Source organism: Oncorhynchus nerka, linkage group LG10, assembly GCF_034236695.1.
Source record: "Oncorhynchus nerka isolate Pitt River linkage group LG10, Oner_Uvic_2.0, whole genome shotgun sequence".
Taxonomy (NCBI): Eukaryota; Metazoa; Chordata; class Actinopteri; order Salmoniformes; family Salmonidae; genus Oncorhynchus; species Oncorhynchus nerka.
The window spans coordinates 90,743,274-90,770,703 of NC_088405.1; the positions used below are offsets into that span (position 1 = coordinate 90,743,274).

Sequence of the window (27,430 nt, forward strand, 5' to 3'; positions counted from 1 at the left end):
CGGTTGTGATACAGCCCAGGATCAAACCAGGGTGTCTGTAGTGACGCCTCAAGCACTGAGCTGCAGTGCCCCTTAGACCACTGCCCCACTTAGGAGCCCTTGTGGGTTTTATTTATATTTAACGAGGCAAGTTGATTAAGAGCAAATTCTTATTCACAATGGAAGGCTTGTGGGTTCCAGGATAGAGCTTGCATGGTGATGTTGGAAGTTGTGGCCAATCCATCACCATCTATAACATTCAAAATCACCAACACAAAAAGACTGCAGAATATGCAGGTTAAAATTAGGATTGTAGAATTTGACATTCAGCAGTTTTGTAAAATAAAAAAAGGCAACACCAGGCAAATTTCTTACCAAAACAATTTGACTGGAAATCAGCATTCACAGAGCATGTCATTCTTTGTATTCTTAAAAAAGAAAAGAAAAATGAATTTGTAGGGCTTCTCAAAAAAAACCATTCCATTCCAAATAGGAATGCATTTCAAATGCTAAAAGACCTCTTCAAAATGTCAATGTCATGATGTATGTAAAATACTGTACACTCTTAGCCACTTCTCCCAATACAGACTCAAGAAAATGTCCAAAAGCCACAAATTAATTGATGGAACATTTGACAAGTTTGATCATACATAATACTATGTATTCATTCTCAAAATTGTGACAAATAATACTGTTTTAGGTCAATTCAGCGCTGGTAACTCCCTCAATCGGTGATCAGCTCTCTTCACACTTCAACCGAGAGGGTTACTAAAGTGTTCACACAAGCCTCTGATCACGTCATACTGGGGGAGGTTCAGCTTTAACACTGAATGGCAGGCATATCAAAAGTCCTCTTCAGATACAATATACCTGTTTATAAACACACACTTATATAGGGCTTTTTCTCATACATACCAAAACTATTTGGTACCTGACAAAGACAACTTTGGAGCGTGGCTATAAATGACAGATGGCTCCATTACATATCATGTCAATAAAGTTCCCATGGCTGTCGGACAGTGACTGCGTTCAAGCCTAAACGTATATAAAGCGCCATATGGGTCTGTTCTCTTCAGTATGAATGAATTTAAATCGAAACACACACACACACACAGGGAGCATTGGTGTCTTCCACCTACACACCAGCCTGCCCTGTCCCTGGACTGTAACATTCAGGTTGTGTAACAGATTATCAGGCCCAATCAGGGCAGGCCGGGGGGGGGGTGCTAACGTTAGTGACTTACAGAGGGTCATATTCTTGATTCACTTGATTCAAGACCAGTGAAATACAGCTCAATTGGAAAATATTGGATGTTGAATGAGCGTTAATGAAACTACCAAATGCTGTGGCTGAGTTGTCTGCTGTTTAATGGTTGTACAGTAGAATGCAACTCAAGTTCAAAGCTGCATTTTGTTGTTAAACTCAGTGGCCTTGTGTTTAGAGTTTCCACCCCGAAATCGTTAGGTTGTGAGTTCAATCCCGGCCCAGTCCTACCAGAGACTGAAGAAATGGGACCCAATTTGCATCTACTTGGGACTCCGTGTTAAAGAGAGATTGGAGGTAAGGCCCCCAGATAGACTAGTGGAGGGGGGAGGCAACCCTGTTTCTGAAGTGTGCAGGTACTGTAGTGTGTTGTTCCAACTAGGCACCAACTGAGCTAACGAATCACTTCAGTAATTGACTAAATTCAACACACCTGGTCTTCCAGGTGGGTTAAACCAACAACATGACGGTCCTGGAGGGCCGCAGGCACAGGGTTGCCGACCCCTGGACTAGAGTCCCGTCCAGGGTGTGTACTCGTACATCAACCTGCCTCATGCTACAGAGACAGATCTGCTGCCATGAGTGGAGGTGATATGGTCTGTGGTGGTTCTGGCTCACACAAGGCTACTTTACTTACGTATTTTGTCATCAAGTGGGAGAAGTCAATGCATATTTCTCAACAGTGAAATGTAATGTTCAGCATGGCATCTCAGAATCAAACATTACTAAAGTCTGCATCAGATTTCATACAATCCTATAGGATTAATAACCATGAAATGTTAATGAGTTTAAAAACAAAATCTAAGAAACAGGCCGACAAATAGATGAGTTCATTAATGGGGAGGTGTTGGATAGTGACAATAGGAAGTCAGTCCAACAGTTAACCAGCAACCTCCATCTTGGTTACTTAGTCTTTAGCTGTGTGTGAGGTGGTAGTATGCAGGAGTGAGGTTCAGAGGCAGCAGGGGCTGGCAGACCGTTCTGACTAGAGTTCAGCTCCACATGCTGTGGATGCTGCTGCTGTAGGTGAAGAGGCAGACTGCTGGGGCTGGCGATGCCGGAGACATGACTCCCCCGAGCCCTGTGACAGACCAGCCACCTGGCCCTCCAAATACACACTGTCCACTGTGTCAGCCTGCTGGGGGCCCAGGGCATTCTCCTCTGCCTTACCCTCAAGCTCTAGGTTAGGGTTAGCAGAGGGGCTGGCTTGGCTCCCTTCAACAGGAACACCGTTCTGAGTAACGGTTTTGTCCCCCTCAACAGCCACTGGCTCTCCTTGCCCAGCCTCTGCTGGGTTGGGATTGGCTGGTAGAATGTCCTGGGCGGGTGCTGCGGTGGCATTGGCAGGCTGTGATTGGCTCTTCAGCTGTTTGTGACAGAGGGGGCAGGTCTCCTGTACATAAAGCCACTTCTTGAGACAGCCAGCGTGGAAGAAGTGGCTGCAAGGGGTGATGACAGCAGACTTCATGTCCTACAGGAAGGGACAAGACACTGGTTAACTACTGAACTGGAAAAGCCTACTACAATGCCAGATTCAACATGGACCCTTTTCTGATGAGTGAAAGAATCAGTTACATATCCTTATTCAAACTAAAAACGTTCCTTCTCTATGAATAATATATATTTATTTTATGTTGAAGGAGAACCTACTTCATATTCCCTCTAGCTGTATTGTCATCCTCTTCAAATCAGAAGGCTTTTAAAACACTTATCGGACCAATAACATTGGTCTCAAACACTCACTTTTCTCTTCAAGCATGCACACTTCTTCCACGCGCGCACACACACACACACACACACACACACACACACACACACACACACACACACACACACCTGATAGCAGATGGCGCAGATGTCGTTGTACTTCTTCAGCTGCAGGTCAGAGGCGGTGGGAAGGCTCTTGATCCGGTTGACGGCTTCTCTGCGCAGCAGGAAGCTCTGCCAGCCCAGCTGGGCGCGCAGCCAGACGTTGTAGTAGGAGTGAATGAAGATGATGGTGGAGCCCATCACTGTCCACTCCCCGAACACAGTCTCTGACACGCCGTAGGCCACCACCACGAGCGCCACCAGGAACTCCAGCAGCCGGTAGGTTCCGTTCACGTAGTAGATGACGTCGTCCATGTTCTGTACAGGCTCCTTACGTACCTCCTCCACCATGAACAAGATGTAGATGAGCAGGGTACCCAGCACCTAGGGGACAGGGAGGGTTAGGATCACAGGTCATATACAAACTAAATCAGTACTCCGTTCTGTTAAAGAACACTTCAGGTCAACGTACCAGAATGTTCTAAAAAAACGAATCACCAAGGCAATTCCAAAGACAATGATGATGTTTTGGATCTGAAACCCATAGAAAGGTCATTTGGGGGGGAAGGATGTTTGCCATACTTTCTGCATCCAGAATAATGATAGAGAAATAAGTCATTAAAGTTGAGAAAGCTGTGACATCTTGGTCTTATCCAGGCCTATCCATAAACATTAAGACCCCCCCAGGGGACTTCACTTATCATTTAAATTGGCTTATCAAGGTCATTCGCTTAAATCTACTTCTGTTAGGCCAAATCGCATTGCGATAGTTCCGTCGGACAGCCCCTGCTTAAATCCAGTTGGCCTCGAATGAGGCCTCTGGGGCATCAAATTAAATATCCACAGCCATTGGAGGCTCAGGGGTCCAGCCTTAACACAAATCTCCTGATCAGACTGTCCATCAATCTGTCTCGGAGCTTTCTAAAAGAATAAGACATGACTAGGTAATGGTCATGGCCCTCTCATGAAGAGATGTTATACCCAGCCATCCAGTTAACAGTAAGACATTACAACCATTAGTGTGTAGATGCATCAAAGCCAGTCTTGGCGTCACCTGAAACATGTTTAGATTGAGAATAAAATATATTTTAAAGTACCCTTTTTGGTTTAGTTCATATTGGTTTTAAAACATTCTCTACAAGTACATAACATTTCCAGAGTGAGATCTCTGCTACTGAAGTAATCATTTTGGATACAGACTTCAAGAAAGGTATGCCAAACATCCTTTACCCAAAATACCTTTCTATGGCTCTTATTTCAGGGAGATCCAAAACATCAAAGGGCCAATCACGTGTTGACTCCACCTCTCGGCGCGCGCAGGGTTTTCCATACTTCAGAGGTAACGTATACTTACAGGTTGACTCCACCTCTCGGAGCGCGCAGGGTTTTCCATACTTCAGAGGTAACGTATACTTACAGGTTGACTCCACCTCTCGGCGCGCGCAGGGTTTTCCATACTTCAGAGGTAACGTACACTTACAGGTTAACTCCACCTCTCGGAGCGCGCAGGGTTTTCCATACTTCAGAGGAAACGTACCCTTACAGGTTGACTCCACCTCTCGGAGCGCGCAGGGTTTTCCGTACTTCAGAGGTAACGTATACTTACAGGTGGCCAGGGAATAGCATGGGGGAGCTTACAGCTAACGGTCCTTACCGCGCCCGTCTCCATGCGTGTCTCTCTCTCTACAGCAACAGAGCTTGGTGTGTGTGTGTGTGTACCTGCAGTGAGGTGAGGATGCTAGAGGAGATGATGATGAGGAGCCAGAAGTCCATGAGGAAGAACTGGCAGATCATGTAGGCCATATAGGCTGGGAAGATCAGCAGGAACAAGCAGAGACTCACGGCCCGGAAGTGCTTCCACAGGCTCCTGAACAGAGCAACCACCAACACAACTATTAGTAGGGAACCGCCTCGGAGGTTGTCGATAAAGTTGTGTCGAATTCAATCATATAGTTGGGTTTACATTTTAAGTGACTCTGCTGCCCATTTCTCTGTATAAATAAAGGGTGAATACATCTCTCTGTGTGTGTGTGTGTGTGTACCTATGGGTACCCTATGGGCCCTAGTCAAAAGCAGAGCAAAAATAGAGTCACATGTCAAAATCAGCCTTGAACATCTTACTTGTCCCGGGAGGCCCCTAGAGCCAGTACAATGGGGTCAGCTATCTCCAGCATGGACTGTAGGATGGAGGCCACCACGATGAAGAGGATGATACTCAAGAGGAAGGCTCGGTGGATGACCTGCAGTTCGATCAGACCTGTCTGGACAGCCAGGATCAGTAACGTGATGCCCTCTGTCATCCCCCTGAGATAGGAGGGAGGTAGGGAAGTAGGGGAAGAGAGATTCATAAATATTCTGTCTTTTTTAAATGATGTCAGAAAGGAAAAAAGTTCCCCCAGTGTTCAAACCTGTGGTCCACAGAACACACTTAACAGACATGAACACACAGCATCACATGGGCTGAATGAGAAGGCAGCTGGGCGGGCAGCGGACTGACCGGTGCATGGTGTTGTCATTCATGAAGGCTCGGTAGCCCTGCAGGTAGAACTTGCAGAGGGTGAGGACGCCCAAGGCCACGAAGGAAACAGTGAAGACCAGGCCCAGCAGGGAGTAGGGGGTGCTGCAGCACTCTGCAATACTGGGGGGGGGGGGGGACAAGGAGAATGAGTTACTCAAAGGTCATACATGTATTTGTAATAGATGGACCACATCCCATTTTCTAGGATTTAAAACAAGACACGTGAGTGAAACTGTAGAACTTGAGACTCAGTAACGTTGAGGAAAAAGTTCCAGCGTAACAGGACACCTTGGGTTTCAAACCTCTCGCATACCACACAGGATAAGCATTCCATGACAGAAACTGCAATACCACGAAAGTGTTGGTAGTGCTGGTCCCACCTGGTGAGGAACAGGAAGAGCAGCCTCTCTCTGGAGGTGGGCTGGTCCCGGCTACTGAAGTAGCTGTAGATCTGCAGGGCGAACAGAACCAACCAGAAGCACATGAAGAGGACGGGCAGAACCAGCTGGTTCCACAGGGACATCCCCAGAGCCAGCAGCCCGTACACCTCCACCACCTGGGCACAAAGAGGATGGTTAGCGACTAGAAATAAAAAAACGCATCCAGACGGCTGGTAGATTTACAGTCTCCTGAGAGGAGAAAAACCACTGAGGATCAGGTAATAATGGACTGACTGAATCTCCTCCAGTTTTACCTGCACCAGCTCCCTGTAGGCGGTCTTGGCCAGGTTGTAGGGCACCAGCAGGTTGGAGGCCAGGAAGTAGATGACCTCGAGGCCCGTGAAGATCATGGCAAAGCGGTTGATGAACACGATGGTCTCCAGGGGGACCAGACAGAGACGGGCCACCAGGGGGAGCAGGTGAGCAGAGAACAGCCAGATCCTCTTGGTCTGCATGACGCAGGAGCACAGGGTGCACACCACCAGCTGAGCTGGAGAGAGAGGCAGGGACACAGGAGGGACGGGGTTAATACACACAGGGTGTAGGTGAATGTCCACCATACACTCTGTAGTGGCAGCCGCGGTGTAAAACTCAAAGCCAAGGAATCAATCAGTCCCTCCCCTTGTCAGGGAAAGGGTTCCCGTCGTTAAAAGTCAAAGTAGCAGTGGGTTACCTAACAGAAGGACAATCCGCTCATCATCAGGTCATTACATAAAGGCATTTCACAGGCAGGCCTCCTATTCAAGACATAAGACACTGGTTGCTTGTTTTCAGTCTTTTACTGAGCTCTGAATACAACAATATTACGGCCAGTCGTATTTTTAGAAGAGGCGGATCCCACACCCCAGTAAGCTAAGAGCCTACAGATACTGCAGAACCACAACAAGCTTCCCTCTTGTGAAAGAAGCAGCACGACAAAGAAATACATCAATGAGTGAGCAAGAGAGAGCGAGCGTGGGGGGAAAGGTAGAGATTAAATAGAGAGGCTTGTCAGAGTTGTGGGAGTCCCCGTTGTTACAGGAATGCTGTGGCTGCATTCAGAAGGTCCACCTCACTGTGTTAGAGCCCATTAGAGAGCTGAGGAGCTCTGCAGCAAACGGCAGCTCAGAGCAACAGATTCAATCGCTCCCACCGACAACCCCCTGAACACCCTACCTACTGCCAATGAAGAAGCAAGGGAACACCTTCCATGTGCCTTAAGGTTGTAGGGCGAACCTAGTTTAGTTAGTTAACTAGGAGGCTGGTGGTGAAAGGTGGGACCTAGTTTAGTTAGTTACCTATGAGGCTGGTGGTGAAAGGCGGGACTGTGTTTAGTTAGTTAACTAGGAGGCTGGTGGTGAAAGGTGGAACTGTGTTTAGTTAGTTAACTAGGAGGCTGGTGGTGAAAGGTGGGACCTAGTTTAGTTAGTTAACTAGGAGGCTGGTGGTGAAAGGTGGAACTGTGTTTAGTTAGTTAACTAGGAGGCTGGTGGTGAAAGGTGGGACTGTGTTTAGTTAGTTAACTAGGAGGCTGGTGGTGAAAGGTGGGACTGTGTTTAGTTAGTTAACTAGGAGGCTGGTGGTGAAAGGTGGGACTGTGTTTAGTTAGTTAACTAGGAGGCTGGTGGTGAAAGGTGGGACTGTGTTTAGTTAGTTAGTTACCTATGAGGCTGGTGGTGAAAGGTGGGACTGTGTTTAGTTAGTTAGTTACCTATGAGGCTGGTAGTGAAAGGTGGGACTGTGTTTAGTTAGTTAGTTACCTATGAGGCTGGTAGAAAAGGTGGGACTGTGTTTAGTTAGTTACCTGAGGCTGGTGGTGAAAGGTGGGACTGTGTTTAGTTAGTTAGTTACCTATGAGGCTGGTAGTGAAAGGTGGGACTGTGTTTAGTTAGTTAGTTACCTATGAGGCTGGTAAAAAAGGTGGGACTGTGTTTAGTTAGTTAGTTACCTATGAGGCTGGTGGTGAAAGGTGGAACTGTGTTTAGTTAGTTACCTATGAGGCTGGTGGTGAAAGGTGGAACTGTGTTTAGTTAGTTAACTAGGAGGCTGGTAGTGAAAGGTGGGACTGTGTTTAGTTAGTTAACTAGGAGGCTGGTAGTGAAAGGTGGGACTGTGTTTAGTTAGTTAACTAGGAGGCTGGTGGTGAAAGGTGGGACTGTGTTTAGTTAGTTAACTAGGAGGCTGGTGGTGAAAGGTGGGACTGTGTTTAGTTAGTTAACTTGGAGGCTGGTGGTGAAAGGTGGAACTGTGTTTAGTTAGTTAACTAGGAGGCTGGTGGTGAAAGGTGGGACTGTGTTTAGTTAGTTAACTAGGAGGCTGGTGGTGAAAGGTGGGACTGTGTTTAGTTAGTTAACTAGGAGGCTGGTGGTGAAAGGTGGGACTGTGTTTAGTTAGTTAACTAGGAGGCTGGTGGTGAAAGGTGGGACTGTGTTTAGTTAGTTAACTAGGAGGCTGGTGGTGAAAGGTGGGACTGTGTTTAGTTAGTTAACTAGGAGGCTGGTGGTGAAAGGTGGGACTGTGTTTAGTTAGTTAACTAGGAGGCTGGTGGTGAAAGGTGGGACTGTGTTTAGTTAGTTACCTGAGGCTGGTGGTGAAAGGTGGGACTGTGTTTAGTTAGTTACCTATGAGGCTGGTAGTGAAAGGTGGAACTGTGTTTAGTTAGTTAACTAGGAGGCTGGTGGTGAAAGGTGGAACTGTGTTTAGTTAGTTAACTAGGAGGCTGGTAGTGAAAGGTGGGACTGTGTTTAGTTAGTTACCTATGAGGCTGGTGGTGAAAGGTGGGACTGTGTTTAGTTAGTTACCTATGAGGCTGGTAGTGAAAGATGGGACTGTGTTTAGTTAGTTACCTATGAGGCTGGTGGTGAAAGGTGGGACTGTGTTTAGTTAGTTACCTATGAGGGCAGTGGAGAAACGGTTCATGGACAGTGGCTCCAGGTAGAGCGGTCCCTCGTACCCAGAGTCCAGCTCACTGCGGACATAATCCCTAAAAACAAGACAAACTAGAGATCAGTTCACCTCCTGCAGTCACACCTGTGGTCCTCTGTCCTCACTGGCTAGATACAGAAATATCCTTCAGAGAATTCAACAAGTTACACACACCCAGGGCCTGTAGAAGCTTGATTCACTCAATACTATTACCTACCTGTTTTATGGAGCAATATGAAAATAGTTATCACAGCACGCAATGGCTTTTTAAAATGACCTTCCAAACACATTTCACTCCTTGCTAACAATATAAAGTCTGTGTGTATGTACGTCTCGCTCCCTCACCTGGACACCTGGTGTCCAGCGAAGAGCAGCAGGGCAGTTAGCACGTACAGGTAGAGCTTCACCAGGTGTTGACGAGGCAGAGTCAGGAGCACCAGGCTGAGTATGTAACCTGTCACACAGCAGAACAGAGACATTCAGTCAGGAGCACCAGGCTGAGGATGTGACCTGTCACACAGCAGAACAGAGACATTCAGTCAGGAGCACCAGGCTGAGGATGTGACCTGTCACACAGCAGAACAGAGACATTCAGTCAGGAGAACCAGGCTGAGTCACACAGCAGAACAGAGACATTCAGTCAGGAGAACCAGGCTGAGTCACACAGCAGAACAGAGACATTCAGTCAGGAGAACCAGGCTGAGTCACACAGCAGAACAGAGACATTCAGTCAGGAGCACCAGGCTGAGGATGTGACCTGTCACACGGGAGGGAGACGCAGTGAATCACAGAGGGGACTGTACAGCACCATGAAATAGAATACATATTAATTTCAATTAGACATGATAGCCCACTCAGTAACACTAAAGCAGAAACGCTAGCTAGCTGTCCTGTGGGTAAGTCCAGCTTGTCACACAGCAGTGGTCCAGCAAACTACACTGTTTTTAGTGGGTGGGTGAGCCAATAGGTGGGGATCCCATAGTTCATAGTGTTTGGCTGCTAATCTAGTCCCCAGAGGATTGGTGGAAACTGTTGAACAGGTCTGACACATAAAGTAGGCAGTTTGTGTTGCCTTGAAAGCAGTCTCCAGGGTAATGTATTGAATCATGTCCAGTGTTTCAACTGTCTGTGTGTTCCCTTCGTGTAAGACCGGTCCTGATAGGAGCAGCCCTGTTGATGAGTCGCTGGAGCTGGTTAAGACCGGTCTAAATGCTCTGATGTTGGGTGGGAAGCTGGAGCTGGTTAAGACCGGTCTGAATGCTCTGATGTTGGGTGGGAAGCTGGAGCTGGTTAAGACCGGTCTGAATGCTCTGATGTTGGGTGGGAAGCTGGAGCTGGTTAAGACCGGTCTGAATGCTCTGATGTTGGGTGGGAAGCTGGAGCTGGTTAAGACCGGTCTGAATGCTCTGATGTTGGGTGGGAAGCTGGAGCTGGTTAAGACCAGTCTGAATGCTCTGATGTTGGGTGGGAAGCTGGAGCTGGTTAAGACCGGTCTGAATGCTCTGATGTTGGGTGGGAAGCTGGAGCTGGTTAAGACCGGTCTGAATGCTCTGATGTTGGGTGGGAGCCGTACTGTGGAACAGTAGTCCAGGAGAGTTATCATGGTTTGGTAAATGGTGTGGAAGATGTCTGAAGTCCCTTTCCCCATTTCAGAGCACCAAGCCCAGCCAGTTTCCCTGTGACCAGTCTGGTGTGTTCCGACCAGTGTGGGTCAAACTTCCTCCTCTGATACTATAGTGTTTACTTGATCATAAAAAGCTTGGTCCGTCGGTTAGAGATCATTTTACCTCACACACGTTTTATTGACTGTTTATCCCACGTGTAACTGTCGTTTTAGTCGAACTGCTTGCTTTATCTTGGGCAGGACACAGTTGTAAATGAGAAGTTGTTCTCAACTGGCCTACCTGGTTAAATAAAGGCAAAATACTTTTTTTTATTTTTTAAAGCAGATTTATTTTTTATAGACACAAAAAGATCATGTCAATTGCTGTTTAACACATAAGGGACAGATTTAACACAGGCGTCCACTACTGTCTGACTGGCCTTCACTACATGTAGAATCCTGCAACTGTCATTCCAATCCTCTCAGTAATACAGAGTAGTAGTGAGGACCGTGAAAGCAATAATCCTGCCTTCCCTCCACCTTGGTTGAGCGCGGCCTGCCCGGTGTAGGAGTCAAGCAGGAACAGTCAGAGACAAAAATCACCAGGCACTAATACACCCGGGACTCACTGGCCGACTTGGACCCAGCAATAGATCTGGCAATTCACCCTGGGGATTCTATTAGCAAACAGCTAACACACCACAGCTCTCTGCATCATCCACTGTGAGGGAGTGCGCATGCGTGAGTGGAAGTCAAACGTGCAACTAAACCTGATCCTGATCTCTAATGAAAGTTTGAAGCATGACAAAAACAGTTAGCCATCAGGGCTTGAAGAATGGTCAGTGGAGGGAGTCATTCTGGAGAAACAAAAAACTAGACAAAGACAAAACATACCCACCCACAAAAACGGCAACCCTCCCATTATTGTATTGGTGAGAGGTTAGCATGTCTTGGGGCTATGATATTTGTGCTTTAAAAACTCACAGATCGTTATTCATTCAGGATGATCTGTAATCATGTTAGCATCCACATTAATGTAGAAGTGTTCAGAAACATTATATTCACAATAAAAGTGACTACAAAATGACACATGATTTACCAATCAGTTATTGGGCACAAAATCTGAAAACAAAACAAACTGCAAATGCATCCAACATGTTTGTAGAGACACAAGCTTGATGTAACCACTGCCCAGTATGAACGTGACAAAGAAACAAGCTTGATGTAACCACTGCCCAGTATGAACGTGACAAAAAGACACAAGCTTGATGTAACCACTGCCCAGTATGAACGTGACAAAAAGACACAAGCTTGATGTAACCACTGCCCAGTATGAACGTGACAAAAAGACACAAGCTTGATGTAACCACTGCCCAGTATGAACGTGACAAAAAGACACAAGCTTGATGTAACCACTGCCCAGTATGAACGTGACAAAAAGACACAAGCTTGATGTAACCACTGCCCAGTATGAACGTGACAAAAAGACACAAGCTTGATGTAACCACTGCCCAGTATGAACGTGACAAAAAGACACAAGCTTGATGTAACCACTGCCCAGTATGAACGTGACAAAAAGACACAAGCTTGATGTAACCACTGCCCAGTATGAACGTGACAAAGACACAAGCTTGATGTAACCACTGCCCAGTATGAACGTGACAAAAAGACACAAGCTTGATGTAACCACTGCCCAGTATGAACGTGACAAAAAGACACAAGCTTGATGTAACCACTGCCCAGTATGAACGTGACAAAAAGACACAAGCTTGATGTAACCACTGCCCAGTATGAACGTGACAAAAAGACACAAGCTTGATGTAACCACTGCCCAGTATGAACGTGACAAAAAGACACAAGCTTGATGTAACCACTGCCCAGTATGAACGTGACAAAAAGACACAAGCTTGATGTAACCACTGCCCAGTATGAACGTGACAAAGACACAAGCTTGATGTAACCACTGCCCAGTATGAACGTGACAAAGAAACAAGCTTGATGTAACCACTGCCCAGTATGAACGTGACAAAAAGACACAAGCTTGATGTAACCACTGCCCAGTATGAACGTGACAAAAAGACACAAGCTTGATGTAACCACTGCCCAGTATGAACGTGACAAAAAGACACAAGCTTGATGTAACCACTGCCCAGTATGAACGTGACAAAAAGACACAAGCTTGATGTAACCACTGCCCAGTATGAACGTGACAAAAAGACACAAGCTTGATGTAACCACTGCCCAGTATGAACGTGACAAAAAGCTGAACTTTTCACTACATTAATACAAGTGAATTAGTCCTAATATTTTTTGTCCCCTAAAATGGAGTGACTGTGTACCAAAAAGTGAAATAATTCCCAATATGGATGAAAATACCCTTAAATGTAAGCTGACAGTCTGCACTTTAACCTCAGTCATTGTATCAAGTGCTGGAGTACAGAGCCAAAACAACACTGTCACTGTTCCAATACTTTTGAGCTCACCGTTCATGATTCTACCTCCCATGAGAACCAAAATGATGGTGATCCTCTCTCGGATCGCCACAGGCGCTGACTGGAGTCAATGTTTGTTGGTGAACCCAGCCACTAGTGTGCGCGTGCGAGTGGCCCGGTCAGGCAAGATGAGCCAGCCTCACTGTGAAAGCCAGGGTGACGGGGACGGGAGATTAGAGAGGGGCAGCTTAATTCTCCCTCCCTTCTCCCCCCTCAGACTGTGGCTGTGAGCGGATCCCACTTATATAATCCTGAGAGTCAGAGCTATATTCTGCCAGCCAGCCCAACCAGACAAGTCACTGCTGTCAATAGGCTCATCTGGCTGCTCAGTCAAAACCGTCACGGAGCAGGAAACAGAGACATGTGAAGGGACGACAGGAGAGGGTAGGCGGACGACAGGAGAGGGTAGGCGGACGACAGGAGAGGGTAGGCGGACGACAGGAGAGGGTAGGCGGACGACAAGAGAGGGTAGGCGGACGACAAGAGAGGGTAGGCGGACGACAAGAGAGGGTAGGCGGACGACAAGAGAGGGTAAGCACTGCTGACGTAATGCCGTGAACGAATCCATAACCCAAATAAAACCTTCATTGGAAGTGGATGGGGTAACAAAACAAGCTCTGGCTTTACAGGCTTTACAGGCTTTACAGAGCCCATGTTCAGTTAGCGATGCCTTCCTTCAGTGCTGAATACGAGTCAGTGTTTAACATTGTGTGGGGGGCTTTGGTTGGAGAGGCTCCTGCTCTGGACTCAGAGTTGCAGTAGTAGGGCTGGGAATTACCAGGGACCTCACGATATGATCACAATACTATGGTGCCGATACGATATGTGATTCTGTATGTATAGTGTGAATCTGTGTGTATAGTGTGTGATTCTATAGGTAGTGTGAGATTCCGTATGCAGAGTGCGATTCCGTGTGCAGTGGGCGATTCCGTGTGCAGTGGGCGATTCCGTGTGCAGTGGGCGATTCCGTGTGCAGTGGGCGATTCCGTGTGCAGTGGGCGATTCCGTGTGCAGAGTGCGATTCCGTGTGCAGAGGGCGATTCCGTGTGCAGAGGGCGATTCCGTGTGCAGAGGGCGATTCCGTGTGCAGAGGGCGATTCCGTGTGCAGAGGGCGATTCCGTGTGCAGTGGGCGATTCCGTGTGCAGAGTGCGATTCCGTGTGCAGAGTGCGATTCCGTGTGCAGAGTGCGATTCCGTGTGCAGTGTGCGATTCCGTGTGCAGTGTGCGATTCCGTGTGCAGAGTGCGATTCCGTGTGCAGAGTGCGATGAAGTGTGCGATTCCGTGTGCGATTCCGTGTGCGATGAAGTGTGCGATGAAGTGTGCGATTCCGTGTGCAAAGTGCGATTCCGTGTGCAAAGTGCGATTCCGTGTGCAGAGTGCGATTCCGTGTGCGATTCCGTGTGCAGTGGGCGATTCCGTGTGCAGAGTGCGATTCCGTGTGCAGAGTGCGATTCCGTGTGCAGAGTGCGATTCCGTGTGCAGAGTGCGATTCCGTGTGCAGTGTGCGATTCCGTGTGCAGTGTGCGATTCCGTGTGCAGTGTGCGATTCCGTGTGCAGTGTGCGATTCCGTGTGCAGAGTGCGATTCCGTGTGCAGTGTGCGATTCCGTGTGCAGAGTGCGATTCCGTGTGCGATTCCGTGTGCAGTGTGCGATTCCGTGTGCAGTGTGCGATTCCGTGTGCAGAGTGCGATTCCGTGTGCAGTGTGCGATTCCGTGTGCAGTGTGCGATTCCGTGTGCAGAGCGCGATTCCGTGTGCAGAGTGCGATTCGTCATTGTAATAAAAGTGCTGAAAACATATTGGCTCCCGATTTAAAAAGATGGAGAACAAGCTACAGAAGGAAAAATACTGGAGAGTTGGTGCAGGTACAGCCAACTAGTGCAAAAATACTGGAGAGTTGGTGCAGGTACAGCCAACTAGTGCAAAAATACTGGAGAGTTGGTGCAGGTACAGCCAACTAGTGCAAAAATACTGGAGAGTTGGTGCAGGTACAGCCAACTAGTGCAAAAATACTGGAGAGTTGGTGCAGGTACAGCCAACTAGTGCAAAAATACTGGAGAGTTGGTGCAGGTACAGCCAACTAGTGCAAAAATACTGGAGAGTTGGTGCAGGTACAGCCAACTAGTGCAAAAATAATATTGCAATATTGAAAAATATGTATACACATACACAGCGCATTCAGACCCGTCGACTTTCTCCACATTTTGTTACGTTACGGCCTTATTCTAAAATGTGTTAAAATTGTCCCCCCTCCCCCCTAATCTACACACAATAAATAACAAATACTGACAAAGCAACAGGTTTAGACATATTTGAAAAAAGAAAAAAAAACGTACGTAAGTATTCAGACCCTTTGCTGGATCGATGTGTACGACAGTGTGTTCCAGTTTCCGCCAATATCCAGCAACATCACACAGCCATTGAAGAGGAGTGGGACAACATTCCACGGGCCACATCCAACCGCCTGAGCATCTCTATGCGAAGGAGCCTGACTGGTGTCACACCAGAGCCTGACTTTATCCACACTCCCCTTTTCTGTAAAAAGGTATCGGTGACCAACAGATGCATATCTGCATTTCCAGTCATGTGAAATCCATAGATTAGGGCCTAATGAACTGGAACTCAGTGAAATCTTTGAAATTGTTGCGTTTATATTTTTGATTAGTATAATATAACGTTACACCCTCTGCTAAAAGTAAATATATAATAGGCTCACAGATAAATGATAAACTGACTGTAAAATGTCATTTCCTATCCTGTGCCTGGGGAGGGGGATGTGTGACATTATTTCATATAAAACTAATATAACGGTACTCGTGATGTAGCTCGGCCCGTGGCGGGTGAGGACGGGCTCGAGTATCTGAATTATGCACAGAGAAGAAGCCTTCTGGCCATTGGTCAGGAGCAGTCATGTATGTTATGAACAGAGCACATCCTATTCCTATGTCTGCATTACATTAGGCAAGCCAACACGGGCTAGAGTTTTGGTTTCTGTTTCAAAAAGGGGTTTAGGTGGTGGGCGTGATCAGGGGTGTGGCAGGAGGCACGGTTGGCTTGTAGGTGCAGCAAAGTTCTAGAGATCATTTTAGAGGTCCCTTATCTTCACGGTGTAGAGAATCTTTTGCATTTACGCCAACTTCCTGCAATTAAAAACATTTAAAAAACTATTTTAAAAGGTTGAGGTTTTAAAGCAAATTTCCTGCAGCTATTTCATATTTTGGCTAACGTGTTTTTTAAACTTAAAACATACGATCTATACTGGTTAGGGAATGTTCTATTACCCCACTGTCTAGCTTCTATTTTGATGATTGTTAGTCTAAATATATTAGGTCCATTATCTTCTCAGCAAACTTTATATCTGGTTTAGGTTTACACAAAGCGTTTCTCCATCCCGATTGCATTTTTTGTATTATCTTTGTATTTTTTTATATTTTTTTTAACGCAGTTTGGACTTATCCTTGTGCGGGCCGCTAAGAATATCAATGGCAGAAAAATCCTTGCGTTTAACGAGACGTTAATCCACAGCAATTTGCTATGCAAAGTCATGCAGACAGGACAAAGAGTTGACCGATGTGATAGAACCATCTGTGGGGGCAGTACAATTACGCAGTCCCTGATACGCGCTCCCTGCCCATGAGCTAAAGGGTTGTAGACAGGCTGCTACAGTGTCAAAATATTAGGTGAAACCTAAAAACACAGAATAATATATTTTCTCCCTCCCTCTCTCCCCAAGACAGACACACACACACACACACACACACACACACACAGGTTCAGTTCAGTCAACTGGTGCTCTGCTGCCAAGTGTGTTCATCAGCCAATACCAAGCTCATCGTCTCATCCACCATCTTCAGCCAAGACCACCAAGACCCCAAACACACCCCTGGCGAGGTCATGGAAAGTGTGCGCTTACACACAAAATACAAAGGTAAGGAAAAACAGTCATTCCCATTGATGATTAGCGTATCTATCTAGTGACTGCAGTACATGGTGTTAACGGTCTGTAAGCTGGTTATCATGGCCTGTACCTCCTCCACTCTCCTCCCCTGGGAAGAAAACGGCTTATTTGACGTCACTCAGTCCTACTCCCTGCATGGTGCTAGGCCCCCCCACACAGAGGACATGGTGCTAGGCCCCCCCACACAGAGGACATGGTGCTAGGCCCCCCCACACAGAGGACATGGTGCTAGGCCCCCCACACAGAGGACATGGTGCTAGGCCCCCCCACACAGAGGACATGGTGCTAGGCCCACACACAGAGAACATGGTGCTAGGCCAGCAAAGTGAGTCAACAGCCTTTAGCCTGCCTAAACAAGAGTCACACACCCAACCCTGCTGCCAGCTTCTCCCCATAGCTCACACTGTCCACCTACTACACAATCACCCAGCAGCCTGACGTGCTGATAATGGGATCCTCCATGCCTTGTACAGTACAGATCACTATGCCAAACCACAAAACAGTATCATTGGTTAAGTCCTCTTCGCACATTAAGGTAAAGATATACCAACTGGAATTAGCAGAGGTGCTGTGACCAGATTGACTTATTTCTCGCCGAGCATCACGGAAAATCCCTTTAAAATACTTGTCTTGGATGGTGGAAAAAAGCTCTACGGCAGATGGAAGGAGAGGAAAATGTGACCGAGACGTTTCACCATGATGACACACGCACACACAAAAAAAGTGGCTGTAGACAATTGCAGATGTTTACGGTCAGGCCATGCTTTAAATTATGGCATCATTTCACTGTTTAATGAATTATCATCTTAATGACTTCATGCCTTTCTGTTCTGGTCTGAAACACAAGCATGGGCCAAGTATGACTGATTTTGTTTGTCTGAAAGCTCAAGTAACTCGTCTCAACCACAAAGTCTAACATGCATGGACCAAAAGGGTGACTGGAGAATGGGTTGTATGATGCAAGGAACCACTTCACAATTAAATGATCATATATTAAGAACAGAATTTAAAAAAAAACATAAAGCTACCCTCTGCCTATTGGCTTTCAGGCATATTCAAGCCTGTCTCAAAATAGAACACTGCCCCTTTAAGTCTTATGGAGAATGGTTGGCCTATACAATTACAGCAACATTACAACCAAATACTTGTCTTTAGGCCAATTGAATAAATAAGGGATCAAAATGGCTAAAGTAATCTACTTCAAAGTGTCGAGGAAAACTTGTTTGAGGAATCAGGCAGAATTAATTTATCAGCAATAAGAGGTTTATTCGAGCAATTGAAGGATTCAAGGAAGATCATGCTCGGGACAGGGAGCCCTCGGGACATAGCGGGACAGGGAGCCCTCGGGACATAGCGGGACAGGGAGCCCTCGGGACATAGCGGGACAGGGAGCCCTCGGGACATAGCGGGACAGGGAGCCCTCGGGACATAGCGGGACAGGGAGCCCTCGGGACATAGCGGGACAGGGAGCCCTCGGGACATAGCGGGACAGGGAGCCCTCGGGACATAGCGGGACAGGGAGCCCTCGGGACATAGCGGGACAGGGAGCCCTCGGGACATAGCGGGACAGGGAGCCCTCGGGACATAGCGGGACAGGGAGCCCTCGGGACATAGCGGGACAGGGAGCCCTCGGGACATAGATTATTTACAAGTTAATCTCATATATATATATACACACACTCTACCTACACAAAGAGCTGCTTACCCCTCAGAGGGTAATATATATATATATATATATATATATATATATACACATACACACACTCTACCTACACAAAGAGCTGCTTACCCCTCAGAGGGTAATATATATATATATATATATATATATATACATACACACACTCTACCTACACAAAGAGCTGCTTACCCCTCAGAGGGTAATATATATATATATATATATATACATACACACACTCTACCTACACAAAGAGCTGCTTACCCCTCAGAGGGTAATATATATATATATATATATATACATACACACACTCTACCTACACAAAGAGCTGCTTACCCCTCAGAGGGTAATATATATATATATATATATATACATACACACACTCTACCTACACAAAGAGCTGCTTACCCCTCAGAGGGTAATATATATATATATATATACACATACACACACTCTACCTACACAAAGAGCTGCTTACCCCTCAGAGGGTAATATATATATATATATATATATATACATACACACACTCTACCTACACAAAGAGCTGCTTACCCCTCAGAGGGTAATATATATATATACATACACACACTCTACATACACAAAGAGCTGCTTACCCCTCAGAGGGTAATATATATATATATATATATATATACATACACACACTCTACCTACACAAAGAGCTGCTTACCCCTCAGAGGGTAATATATATATATATATATATATATATATACACATACACACACTCTACCTACACAAAGAGCTGCTTACCCCTCAGAGGGTAATATATATATATATATATATATACATACACACACTCTACCTACACAAAGAGCTGCTTACCCCTCAGAGGGTAATATATATATATACATACACACACTCTACATACACAAAGAGCTGCTTACCCCTCAGAGGGTAATATATATATATATATATATATACATACACACACTCTACCTACACAAAGAGCTGCTTACCCCTCAGAGGGTAATATATATATATATATATATATATATACACATACACACACTCTACCTACACAAAGAGCTGCTTACCCCTCAGAGGGAAGTAAGCCTACATGAAAAATAAGGGGTAATTAGCTCTACCCCCCTGTAGCATAAAACTAACAAAAACCTGTTCTAACCTGAGCTTTAGAGACCAAACAGACAGGAGAAGAATTAAAGCTGTCTGGCTTCGTGCCCAGAGATAAGGAGGAAAAACAAACCACTCCTTTGTGTGGTGTATGAAGAGGTTACTGGAGAGCTTTGGAAAATGATAAGTGACTAGTAATGTTCAACTCAAGCATTTACACAGCATTAGATTTAACGAAACCATTTCACACCCACAAAAAAGGCAACTAAGACAAGTTAATCTACAAACTTCAGTCAAGTTGCTGGGGAGATCTATTGACATCATGATAGAAATATTCTGATTGGCTAATGTTGTCAGAATGACACGGCCAATGATGAATTGAAGGGAATCCCAGTTTTCCAACAGTGTCAGATTTTTTCATCAACTGCCAATATGAAGCACTCGAAGGGCGATTCTACAACAGGAGTAGCCTTATTTGGTACTGGTTTATTAATGCTCCTGTTTATCAATTCGCGAGTGCCGAAGTTTAGAACATCGGACAGGACAATGACATTAATAGATGCTGTGAAAACTAGTCAGGGTACACTATATGTTTTGAATTGGCTACGTAGTTAGTCTATTGAACAGACTAGCCTAACTGCTGCAGCAAAGTCCATCTCTCAATCTCCTCAGGCCCACCTGCACATACAGTGTCTTCAGAAAGTATATCTCACACACACACACACTGCTACTTTTCCCACATTTCATTGTGTTACAGCCGAATTTAAAACAGATTAAACTGACTGTCACTGGCCTACACACACACACTACTCCATAACGTAAAAGTAGAATTATGTTCTTAGAACTATTTACAAAGTAATACATTTTAAGATGAAATGTCTAGTACAAAACAACAATTCAACATCTTTGTTATGGAAAGCCTAAATCAGTTCAATGTGCTTAACAAGTCACAGAATAAGTCACATGGACTCACTGTGTTCAATAATAGTGTTAAACATGATTTTTGAACGACTACCTCATCTCTATACCCCACATATACAATTATCTGGAAGGTCCCTTAGTAGAGCAGTGAATTTCAAAACACGAAGGCCAGGGAGTTTTTCCAATGCCTCGCAAAGGGCACCAATTGGTAGATGTGTAAAAATGTAATATCCCTTTAAGCACGGGGGAAGTTAATTACACGTACAGCACCCGACGTCACAGGAAGGCCAAAAATATCAAGGACAACAACCACCACACGAGCCACTTCCTGTTCACCCCGCTATCATCCAAAAGGGGAATACCTAGTCAGTTGTTTAACTGAATGCCTACAACTGAAAATTGGCTTCTGTATTTAACCCAAGCTCTCTGAATCAGAGGTACCGGGGGGCTGCCATAATTGACATCCACGTAGTTGGGCCCCCCCTGGAACAATTGGTTAAGTGCCTTCCTCACAGGCAAAATTACAGATTTGTACCTTGTCAGGCGGGGGATTTGATCAAGCAACCTTTCGGTTACTGGCCCAATGCTCTAACCACTAGCGAGGTCAGTACAGGTACATCAAAGCAGGGACCGAGAGACTGAAAAACAGCTTCTATCTCAAGGCCATCATACTGTTAATGAGCCATCACTAGCACATTAGAGGCTGCTGCCTATATACACAGACTTGATATCATTGGCCACTTTAATAAATGGAACACTAGTCACTTTAATGTTTACATATATTGGATTACTCATTTCGTGTTTACTGTATTTTAGTCCATGCCACTGCTCATCCATATATGTATATTCTTAATTCCAGTCCTTTACTTAGATGTGTTTGTATTCGGTATTTGTTGTGAAATTGTTCGATATTACTTGTTAGAGTTTGCTGCACTGTCGGAACTAGAAACACAAGCATTTCTCTACACTCGCCATAACATGTGCTTAACACATATGTGACCAATAAAATTTGAATTACACTTTGGATGGTGTATCAATACACCAAGTCACTACAAAGATACAGGCGTCCTTCCTAACTCAGTTGCCGGAGAGAAAGAAAACCACTCAGGGATTTCACTATGGGGCCAAATGGTGACTTTAAAGTAGTTGGAGTTTAATGGCTGTGAGAAAACTGAAGATGGATCAACATTGTAATTACTCCACAATACTAAACTAAATGACAAGAGTGAAAAGAAGGAAGCCTGTATAGAAAAAAATAAAAGGTGGCAAAGAAATTAACATCATGTCCTGAATAAAAATGTTGTTTGGGACCAATCCAATTCAGCACCACTTCATATTTTAAAGCATGGTGGTAACTGCATCATGTTATGGGTATGCTTGTCATCGGCAAGGACTAGGGAGTTTAGGATAAAAAGAAACAGAATAGAGCTACGCATGAGCAAAATCCTAGAGGAAAACCTGGTTCAGTCTGCTTTCCAACAGACACAAATTCACCCTTCAGCAGGACAATAACCTAAAACACATGACCAAATATACACTGGAGGTGCATTCCAAGATGAAATTGAATGTCCGAGTGGCCTAGTTACATATTCAACTTAAAACGTACTTGAAATTCTATGGAAAGACTTGAAAATGGCTGTCTCTAGCAATGATCAACCACCAACTTGACAGAGCTTAAAGAATTTTAAAAGGACTGCAAATATTGTACAAGCCAGGTGTGCAAAGCTCTTAACCCAGAAACACTCACAGCTGTAATCACTGCCAAAGGTGATTCTAACATGTTTTGATTCAGGGGTGTTAATACTTAAGTCAATTATATCCATTTTATTTTCAATACATTTGCAAAAATGTCTGAAAACACTTGCCACTGTCATTATGGGATATTGTTTGTAGATGGGTGAGAAACAAATCAATTTGATCCATTTTGAATTTAGGCTGGAATAAGGGGTATGAATACTTTCTGAAGGCACTGTACTCAGGATTCACATACCATGACTTGTCCAGGATTGTCATGACCATACAAACTCAGTTCTCTGACCAAAAAGTAACCTATAACTGGTCAAATAACTTACTAACTAGCAAGGAATATCAACACGTGCACACGTGGCGACACACGGGTCTGCGCTTTGATTGTAAAAGTGCATTTTGAGACTGCAGGTGATTGAAAGACTGCCCGTCCAGGCCGAAATCTGAGGTGAGCAACACGTGGCATCTGGAGGACACTTATCTAATGAGGATGTAATTGTTTGATATTGTGATTTCAATCTATATTCCGCTTATCCAATTGTTATTTTGACTTGCCCCAGACAAGTGATATGAGATGTCAAGCCCTGCCTCCACTGAGCTCTTAGTAAAAGGCCAGGCCCACTCAACCAGAGCATAGCCATACTGGATTTGGTTTTTAAACTAGGCAAGTCAGTTAAGAACTCTTATTTACAATGACTGCCTACCCCCGACCAAACCCGGACGACGCTGGGCCAATTGTGCGCCGCCCTATGGGACTCCCAATCACAGCCGGTTGTGATACAGCCTCGAATCAAACCAGGGTCTGTAGTGACGCCTCTAGCACTGAAATGCAGTGCCACTCGGGAGCCCAAAATTAGCAGTATTGTGTGTCTGTATTAATGTGCCATTATGAATACAAAAGTCACCTGTATAAATTGCAGAGGTGATGCTAACATGCATGAATCATAGACATTACAGCAACGATGCAAATTCTGAGTACAAACAATGTCAGTCATCCTTTGTATCATTCATTTTATCCCATCTCAGCTTTGAACCTGAAAACATTTATAAACACAAAGCAAGACAATTCAAGACTTAGTAGGTTCAAAACTGCTGAACATAAACTATATTAATGTATTCCATAAATTACATTCTATGGATGAGAACCAAGCATGAAAAACAGGGACCTAGTTACAGGCTACAACTGCAGTGTTTTTCTTGGTCAGGGCACACTAGCGATAGATTATTTTGGGTGTAGTGCTGAACTATTGGCTAACACCGCAAGCCTGTTTGATAGTTTGGATATGATCATCGTAGTGTACAGTGTTTGTTAAGAATGTGATAGTTTGTATTCTTCACAATGTCACTGGAGAGTTCATCTACTCTGAGGTGAAAAGCCCCCAAGCAGTCTTTTTAAAAATCACTGCATGTCTAATAAATCACTTAATTTAATGAAAATAACTTAAAGATATTTTGTATCATTCATTTCCCTGAGCCTTCTTCAACCCTTGAAATGCTCTGTCTGATTGTGTGGCTGTTAGAAGAACAAATTAAGAATTCCCATCCCTGATTGGGTGATAGGATGGTTTAAAGCACACCCCTGAATGGTCATTGGTCTATTATAATAAGATCGGATTGTGACATTATGATCTGGGACAAAAACTCCATCCCTCCTGAACTGGCAGAAATTCCAGGCATTTTTCTCTTCTTCAAATAGAGCATTCCCATTTTGTGTAAGAGCCATCTATCTATCTATCTACCTAGAAAAACACATTAACTGCACTGCCCCTTTAACAGATCATGGCCACTCAAAGTGCAAACTTCTGTAGTAGCTAAGAAAATTCACAACTAATCTGACATTTACAACACCATTAAATTCATTAGTAAGCATTACATTTACCTTGGGGGGGGGGTAAACCAGTTTAAAATATATGTTTATCATAAGATGGACCAATAGAAATGTATTATAAGTTAATGGGTGCATATGTCAAAATGTGCTGCTTAAAAATGTACAGTTGATATAAAATGAGAACTTAAAGGGCTGCAGAAGTGGCATGACCAATTGCAGTAGCACTGAAAAAGGTGAGGGGTGTGTGTGTGAGTGCGAGATACTGACCTACATAGTGCAGGTAGAGAGCCAGGTACTTGTACTGGAAGAGGGGGTTGTTGTTGAGACTGCTCCTCTGGATCTTCTGGAAGAAGGAGCTGACATCCCAGCGGTAGAGTATCTCCAGCAGCATGATGCTGGGGACACGCAGCCCCACGTTCAGCACCGCTTCCAGCTTGTCCTTCAATGCCATGGCCCCGACACAGCACGCTACAACCTACTAAGACTGGACAGGGGAGGGATAAGGAGTAGGGAGAAGAAAGCAAAAGGTGAGATGTCTCAAGTGCTATAACATGTAGGCTAAATACTTGTTTTTATCCAACAGCAGCAAAATTCTCTTTTCTCAAGAGTTCCAATTCCATAGATTCACCGATGTGGTGTTTCATAAGCCCATTCCCAGGTAGACATGCACAAGTAGCTGTAAAGGGTAGATAAAATACTTGCATTTGACCAAGAAGAACTGTTTACACTTCAAGCCTCTGCCTGCATGTTCAGACAAATTGAGTCTAACGAGGCAGGAAGGAACTATATACTCTAAAAGTGCCTGCACAGAAAGTGTTGTAATTCCACAAGTCAAGCCTGAAGTACAGGAAATGAGACCATATTAGGTAACATGGGGCCAGATGTCACTTTCACAATAAACTATATTTTTTTTAAAGGAAAAATACTTATGGGAATATAGATGTAGTAAAAGAAATTTGCTGACAAAAAATTAATTGTGAATTTCTGCATTTCATTTGTCGTCACCTCTCACTATGGGTCTACATTGTGGCTATTTCCCCAAGAATCCTACATGCTTGGTTGAGCAGGATCAATGTGAATGAAAATGAAATGTTATCCATTAGCCACACAGCCAAGCATTCCAACTGGTCCCTGCATCCACCTGAACTACTGTAAACATTCCTTCCCATAGCCGAAAGTTAGTAAGGCGTATGATCATGATGCTGCTTGCCTTCACCCTTTCACACGATCACAGATTGGTTGTTGACCCATCACGTAAAAAACATGATAATAAAGACAGACACTGATGTTGAGTATATTCCATAGAATTACATATAGAACTGATTCAATGTATATCTGAGATCCCATCCCCCCGGCCCTCATTTTCAGATAGTCCACGGTAAAAACAACAACTAAACAATAGTTTAAACACTGTACTTGTGAGTAAACTGGCTAGCTAACGTTAGCTACATCACTTTGGAATTCACATTTATCAGTCATGACTGACTGTCCGGAAACGTTTTATTAGCTAACGTGACCACTTCTAATCATGATTACATGACTGGATCACGTCATTTCGGTTATACCACCACCAGTTACAGTCAGTTACAGGATCACGTTTTGTTGAGGGTGAAGTACATGAATGGCTTGTTGTGGCTTGACATTAACTTTAGTTACATCGCCTAACGTTAGCCACCGGCTAGTTAACCCCGAAACCACTTGTGCCCCGCAAGAAGGGTGCTGAATAACCACATCTTTATCATAATCTCATTGTCAATTATATTATGTAACTTAGAGATCTACAATCATGTTAATTTTTGTCGGGTCGTAAAATGAGACAATAAGCTAAAAGTGACTGCATGGGATGGGCAGATGTAGGACTCAGAAAACTGCACTGGATGCCATCTAGCTAACGACACGTCAATAGCTAACATTAGCTAGCTGCTAAAAACATCCTAAACTAGCTAGTTAACGTTAGCAATACCATAGGTTTGTAATGGAAAGTACCACCATGCATAGTTAGCAAACTAAAAACGTAACATCAACAGCTGCTCACGATAAAAATGAATCTAAGTTAGCAACAGTTGGCTAGAAGCATTGCTAGTTACGCCTTATCACCGCATGTGACGTGTAGCTAGCTAAGTTAGCTTGCTGTCGCGTTATCAACGTTGGTCTCCACGGAAAAAGCAAAGAACCTACATTGCGAGAACGACGTTAAACTCAATTTGATGATGTTTCTCCGGTCGAATATCAAACATTTTTTTAACTAGGCGTCTCCCAAATGAACGGTTTAAACGATGTCATTTTCTCCGTGGGTCGAACCGTCAGCTCTCCTCTCACTCAGCCAGGTAACGGCTTCATAATGAAGACGTGGCTATTGCGCATGCGCCGCAGCTCTTAATTAGAGAACAACTCCTGGCTGGGCTGAGAGAGATGCTGTATTTTTGGGGGGTTATTTTTTTTAAATTGTCAACAGCGTCTAAATTTGTTCGTTACGTTTGCAATGCTCAACAGAAAATACGATTTGAGCGCAAGCTGATTCCAGAGGTCTAGGCGTCTCATTTGGGATACGCCTAGACAGACCTCTGGAATCAGGTAATTACAGGTGGAATATGCAAAAATCGCTCTGCCATTTAATTGAATGTTGTTCTTATAATTCGCCTAATTTGACCAAAAATGTTGTATATTCAGCTGTTTGAAGCCGAAAGTAAAAGACGCAAAAACGAAATGTAAGTAAGGGAAGTATAGGATATAACATATCTACTGCTTCTTAGACTTCCTTTCATTGAGAATTACAGTTCTATAACTAATATTTCTATGTGGATTTTGTCCGGGTAAACTAAAAAAGTTACATGTTGCAGTTTTAAACATGGTATTTGACATATTCCTCACTGTTTGTTTGATGTACACATGATGTGAGTATATAAACATTCAGCCCTAGTACCTTTACTCCGAGGGGCCTGGGCATTTACAGAGGTAGACTTCTCTGTTAGCCAAAACAGCCAAAAACTCCATGTAAACATGAATTGATTCTCAATTGCAATTAGGTTCTACAAACATCAAGCCCTTTTCTTTAATATCAAAATAAAAGAATTCATGAATTTAAAAAATGCAAAATATACACTCACTGTATTCTGTTTTAATGGCTTTATCACAGTTGCAGCCAACATAATTTTTCAGTGACAACACGTTTCTGGCGGCCTTCTTCCATTATGAGCATGC

At 44.5% G+C, this 27,430-nt stretch overlaps 1 protein-coding gene across 1 annotated transcript; it reads right to left on the bottom strand.

Annotated features, from left to right (window-relative positions):
* Nucleotides 1–266: 266 nt before the first annotated feature.
* Nucleotides 267–26,582, bottom strand: LOC115119505 (RING finger protein 145-like). The gene is made up of 11 exons (XM_029648334.2): nt 26,408–26,582; nt 24,497–24,713; nt 9,260–9,368; nt 8,881–8,972; nt 6,265–6,500; nt 5,951–6,126; nt 5,550–5,690; nt 5,174–5,356; nt 4,772–4,919; nt 3,080–3,436; nt 267–2,714 (listed from the first exon to the last, which is right to left on the bottom strand). The coding sequence occupies exons 2-11, from the start codon at nt 24,678–24,680 to the stop codon at nt 2,229–2,231; spliced, it is 2,112 nt and encodes a 703-aa protein (XP_029504194.1). The 5' UTR covers nt 24,681–24,713; nt 26,408–26,582; the 3' UTR covers nt 267–2,228.
* Between the last annotated feature and the right edge of the window lie 848 nt (nt 26,583–27,430).

Excerpts from the sequence above, each read along its gene's own strand:
- LOC115119505 (XM_029648334.2), bottom strand. The coding sequence starts at position 24,680 with ATGGCATTGAAGGACAAGCTGGAAGCGGTGCTGAACGTGGGGCTGCGT. Across the intron at positions 9,369-24,496 it reads TCTCTACCTGCACTATGTAG|GTTACATACTCAGCCTGGTG; the intron begins GTCAGTATCTCG and ends GCTGTGTGACAG. Across the intron at positions 4,920-5,173 it reads CTAGGGGCCTCCCGGGACAA|GAGCCTGTGGAAGCACTTCC; the intron begins GTAAGATGTTCA and ends TGCTCTGTTCAG.